Source organism: Excalfactoria chinensis, chromosome 1 (genome assembly GCF_039878825.1).
Source record: "Excalfactoria chinensis isolate bCotChi1 chromosome 1, bCotChi1.hap2, whole genome shotgun sequence".
Classification (NCBI taxonomy): domain Eukaryota; kingdom Metazoa; phylum Chordata; class Aves; order Galliformes; family Phasianidae; genus Excalfactoria; species Excalfactoria chinensis.
Window position 1 is genome coordinate 165162067 of NC_092825.1, and position 6000 is coordinate 165168066.

Consider the following 6000-nt stretch of genomic DNA (forward strand, 5'->3'; position numbering starts at 1 on the left):
CCCTTAAAAGAAAGTGAACATGCATGTATGCGTAAATGTATATATCTGCTACCATCTGTGCAGCTGATGACAGATAGGAAACCAAAATTTAATGCGTTTTAAGAGATATTTAGATTTCATAATTTTATATAATATGTGGAAGTTGTTTGAAAACGGTTTCTAGAGTGGAACTTAATGTGGTGTATGTTATGCAAGATATTCTAACATTAAATCTTTGGGATTTTACATACAGAAAATTGATGCACAAGCTATTGAAGAATTCTACGGGTTGACATCAGACATCTCAAAGAACTCTGAGTCTGGTTACATCCTCTTCTATCAGTCTCGGGATTGAGGGGGAGCTGCAGTGAAGAGAGATTGTTACGCCTCTCGTCTTCTCTATCTTGGATTGGAGAAAGCGCTGAAAGACAGGAAGGTGGAAGCTCCAGGGGCAGTAGCACAGTTTGCACAAGACTAAGCAAAGAACTTGGGATTTTTAAAACCTTTGTATCATTTTCTTTTTATTTGCTCAGGTATCATGCTGACTACACATCTTCACTCCATCTCATGAGCAAAAAGAGATACCAGCCACTCTTGCAGGAGCTTTCTGTTAGGAAATACTGTCTCCATGGTCCTCATTCAAAGCCTGTTAAGGTCACTGGAGAACCTTTCATGGACTTCAGTGGAATTTGAATCAGATTCTAGCAGCACTGCCAGGTTGGTGCAATAGGAGCATTAGAAATCTCTATTTTATACAGACTTCACACCTAAGAGGTAAAGGACTCTTTGTAAACTTAGTTTCCTATACTTAGTTTTGAAAGAATGAGGCTGGAATGTTGCCATGTAAGCAAAAAGATATATCTGGGCCCAATTGCCTTCTTGATGGTAGTAGTTTAACTGAAGATATAAACTAGTCTCAGGGAGGCAAGTATGTTTTGCTTCTCTGAAGAAGCTTACGTTATTTATAATGTATGATCGGGAACAATCAGTCAAGATTATGGCTTTTAGTCTCCGTATGGGGAAAGATTTGGTTTGTAATAGTATATTTTTATTTATAAATTATTGTTATTTAGGATCTTGTTACTTAGGATCTCCTTTATTCTAACCAGTATTGGGGATTTTATATATTAATTTCAATTAAAACTAATTATGTTTAAATGTTAAAAGAAAAAAGAGAGGGAGAGCTGATATCAAGTCTAAGAGCAATGCCTACAATGTCTTTAAAAATGAGTAATATAGAGAGATTTCCTTCTGGAGGAACTGGTATCTAAGTGAGGTACTTTAATTAAATTAGAATATTATCTTTCCATTAATGTGTGAAAAAAGTGATCAAAATGGAAGACTTCTAAGAATGCATATCGGAAGAAAAAGATGGTGCGGTGGTGCTATACCAGTCTTGATAGTTCTTTAATCGTCTGTCGATGTCTTGTGCTCTAAGCAAATTGCAGCCATTTTCAGAATATCATTCCTTCTCCTAAAAATGGATCCACTTATGTTACTTATGTTAGTCACGTGGGTGACTATCTCAAAAACCACTCAAGGTCTCGAGTACAAATTGTGTCTACACAATAAAAAGGAATAGGCTTAGAATTTCATGAGACTGAAGAAATACTATATTCCTTTAAAAGTAGTATAAAGAAGAGAATTTTTCACCTCTAGGGTGAAAAATTCTGAAACCAGCTGCTTATACTTCACTTTAGGTTCATGAAGTAGCATTAAGAATTAAATCTGAACAAAACACCTGATCTGAAATAAATGTGAACTACTGTGATCTGACATTCTTCCACTTAAGAGTACTTTGTCTGACAGTAGCTGAATGTAACTTCTGGAAAGTCAGGGGCTATTCATTCCGGATGATGGCAATCAAGTCTCGGATGTCCTTGTCTCCCCTCTTCAGCTGGTGATTTCTACCTTATTGTAGTTTTCTAAGGTTATTTCATTGATACTGTTGCAAACTCTAAAAAGAATGTCTTCTGTCTGCTGCTATAACTATTTACTTACCTGTATCTTTTAGCTCAGGAAATGACTTCACCTATTCACTCAGTTGAACTAATCTTTAACAGGGTCACTGAATAAATTGGGCTATTTAGCAACTGTCATACTGTAACAAACTCCTTTTGTAAAACACAAAGTTTCTAAAGTCCCAGTTAGGGTAGAATACTTTTATATAAAATCATTTATAGCGATGAAACTATCCAAGTACCAGCATTGTGAAGTAAAGCCTCAATATTGTGGGAGATGCAGAAAATACGATTGGATTTTTCTTAAGCAATTAAAATAATTTTAAAACCTTTTTTCAGCTTTCTGTGGGAAAAGGGCTAACAGGTGAGGCAGTTGATTAATGGTGCACGTTATAGGATGAAGTCCTTTGCATACTAAAGGTACAGTATTGTAAAAGAACTAAAGAACTGTCGTGTTTCTTTTTTACTAACTGATAAATGTTTGGTCTGTCCTTTTCTTCTTTTTGTGGCGTAGCTCAAAGCTGAGGCTAGTTGCTAAATACTTTATACCCTAACAAAATGTAAAACACTTGTGTTTTAGTCACTGGTTATAATTCTGCGACATAATTTTGTAAGACACTTTTATTTTGCGTAGGGTTTTTGAGGTAGCATTCCAAATTATATATTTCACTTGGCTTTTTTTTTTTTTTTTAAATTTTTTTTTTCCAGCTGAAATAACTGTAATTTCTCAATTAAACTATTATCAGGAACTTCAACTTCTTTAGAAAAAGTAAAGAAGCAGGGAAGTGCAAAATATAACTGCTTGGTATGTAAAGCGGTATGGAATTATTTCTTCGCTATTATACAGTGGGGAGTGTGGGAAAGATGTCAGTTGTTGTACATGGTGGAAATGATTTGCTGTGTAACTATGTAAAATGTTAATTGGGACTGCGGTCCTCTATTTTGTATATTGGAACAAAAACTTCTATTAAATAAAATATGTTCTCTAAAGGTAAGTACTGCACTCTTTGCAGAGCCCTCATGGCCAGTCTGCTGTCTTCTGTGCTTTTCTGTGTTTTCATACCTCAAGTATCTAGAGTGTCCTGTGTTAGGCTGGCAGCCCTGAGCTGTGGAAGGAATGTGTTTAAATGCAGTTCCATTTTATATCTCAGTTTGTTGTTACAAAAATAGTTGTGTTGCAGCCATGTTTTTGGTGGTGTACTTCTCTGGAATTGGTTTTTAAGTCGACTGTTGGTTTCTGACATCGAGAAGAGAGGGAGTGTTTTGAAATACTGTTCTTCCTGATTTCCATTTCCTCTAAAAAATCAGAACTTTATATATGCATCCAGTTACCTAAGGAATCACCACTTTGTGGGAGCTGAAGGAATGAAAGATCAGAGTATTTATGGAGTTAGCATAAGAGAGAAGTAAGTGACCAAAGAACTGAAGCCCAAGGTCAGAAGTCTGAATGCCCCTGATGACAATATCCAGTGTGATTTGGTTTCAGATCATTCTCCACTTGGAGTATACTCTACTGTTTGTAATGAATAGATGTACTATTTACAAACAGATCGTACCCTGCTGTACTTGAAGTTGTGATGACTACATCCATGTCCTTTCACTGTATGGAACAGGCACTTAATCATTCATACGTGTACCTTAACATTGAATTGTCAGAAGTTTGTCCTGTATCTGGTCGCGTATCTTTAGGTGGAATGTTTCAGATGTTAGCACTTGTTTCAGATCTGCTGTCATCCCCTTAGTCATCTGCATGGACTGGCAGATAGCGCACAAGGCCTACAGAAGGTCTGCATCCTTCTGAAGCAGCAGCTTAATGCTGGACAGGACATCCTGACTTGCTCCCTGTGTTTCTGTCTCAGCATTTCCACATGCAGTATCAGTTTATTTTACTTTGTTACTTTTTTCATGGTGATGTTTGTAAACCTGAAGTATGTGAGGCTGCTAGTTCCTTTCACTATTAAAATGAAAAGAACTTTAGCTGGTGTTACTTGGCCCACTCTCTCAGCTGTAGGTCCAAGATGACCAATTAAGGCATCTTTTTGGAAGGAATTCTGATACGTGAAACCTTCAGTTTTCATTTAACAAAAATTAATTAGCTTTATTTCAAGATCCGTATGCAACTTTTTTCCTGGAAGTTTAAATAATCCAGATGCAGATAATCCAGATGCAGTTTGTTTGCTTTCCTAGAGTGGTTATACAGTCTAAATGGTTCAGTTTTTCCCCTCGTGTTTGTCTGGGTTGATCTGAAGATTATGCATCTTAAGTCAGTCTTTTATTTTCCCTCGTGATAATACAATGCGAACATTTTATGGGCTTTAACTTGTGAGGCTTCAAAGCCCTCTAAATTCCCACAGAATGATGTGAGATGTATAATACATTAGTCTCTTTACATGCAAGCCTCCAGATACTCAATTATTACTGAAATTAATATTCTCCATCATCTGTATTCAAGGGCTGTCCATTTTGCTGGAGTTTTGCTTCTGATTGATTGTTACAAGTGAGCTATGCAGGTCAACTGCTGTGCAAACAAACAGCGGCTTCATCTTTTAAATATAGAGATCTCTGAAATCTGTTTCCAGATTTAATAATAGAGTCTGATGGGGCAGAAATAACTTTGTTTGGTCTTTATTCAAAACATTGGCAAAGTGGTCTGCCTCTTCTTTTGTGAAGTAAGCTAAACCTCATCATCTGCTACAATGGTTGATGAGTTCCTTTTGGGGATCTTGTTTAAGTACGTGTTGGATATATAAGGAAGATTGCAGAAAACACCAGCATTAAAAGGAACTGAACAATATTTTCCAGTTTCTTCCCAGAAGAATGATATTTTTCCTTTCCCTCTAATGGCTTGCGATTGGCTCAGCATAAGAGATTTTAAGAGCTCAGATAAGCACAGAGATCCTGACTGCCAGCTCTTTGTATAGAACTCCTGCTGGCAGCATTAGGGAGCTTTAATTACAGAAGGATCATGTCTTTGATCTGCATTCCACAGGTTATGTGAACCAGGAGAGGATGCCTAGCACAGATCTTGCAGAGAACATGGAGAGGAACTTCACAGTTACTTATAAAAATACTACATTTATAAAAGAATAAAATCCTAAAAGGTAAAATACTATATTTAATATGGATTTCTAGTGTTTTGGAGGTATATTCAGGTATATTTAGGGTATATTCAAAACACTCTGCCATACTCTAGGCTTTTGTTCCTTATTAAAGAATCATGCCTTTTTGTGTATATTTAATTTGTTCTTTAGGTCTGCTAAGCTGGTGAACTGTATTTCGAAGTATTTCTTGAGTTGAAAAGAGCTGGAGCTGTTTTGTCTATGCCTTTCTGGTGAAAGTTCTCTTCAAAAGCAAACATATTCGGAGTCATGGGATTGAATAAATGCCACAATTTTGATGTACCCCTTTCATTGTGTTTGTAAAGAGATTCTGGAAGCCATTCTGTATTTCTCCTTAGCATTGCCATAGAACCTGAAATTTGTTTGGAAAGTGAAATGTTGATTTTATAGAAAATACCTTTGGATTATTTTAGAGATCGCTTGAGTTCAGTGTGGCAATATTACAGTATTATCAGAATGAGCAACAGAACCATTAGGAGCTAGATAACAAGGGGAGAGAATACATTGGGATTATCCAACACAATGCTAATAGGACTCAGATTTTATTAAGATACATTTCCTTAGAATCACAGAATGGTTTGGGTTAGAAGGGACCTTTAAGATCATAGAATCCCAACCCCCTACTATAGGCAGGACACCTCCCCCTAGACCAGGTTGCTTAAAGTCCCACCCAGCCTGGCCTTGAATGCCTCCAGGGAGAGGGCATTCCCAAACTGTTCCTCTGTTTCACCACTCTCACAGTGAATAATTGCTTCCCTCATGTCTAATCTAAATCTAACCTCTTCCAGTTTAAAGCCATTTCCCTTTGTCCTGCTGCTACCTGCCCTTATAAAAAGTCCTTCCCCGGCTTTCCTCTAGGTCCCCCTATGGATGCTGGAAGGCCTTTATAAGGTCAGAGAGGTCCTCCTCAGCTCTCTCAGCCTGTCCCCATAGGGGAGGTG

At 37.2% G+C, this 6000-nt stretch overlaps 1 protein-coding gene across 1 annotated transcript in view; it reads left to right on the forward strand.

Moving 5' to 3' along the window:
* USP12 (ubiquitin specific peptidase 12) overlaps window positions 1–2932 on the forward strand; it is a 34148-nt gene extending 31216 nt beyond the window's left edge. The window contains exon 9 of the mRNA XM_072336639.1: window positions 233–2932. Within this exon, the coding sequence (XP_072192740.1) occupies window positions 233–334 (102 nt within the window). The 3' untranslated portion in view covers window positions 335–2932. The remainder of the gene's footprint in view (window positions 1–232) is intronic.
* The last annotated feature ends 3068 nt before the right edge of the window (window positions 2933–6000 follow it).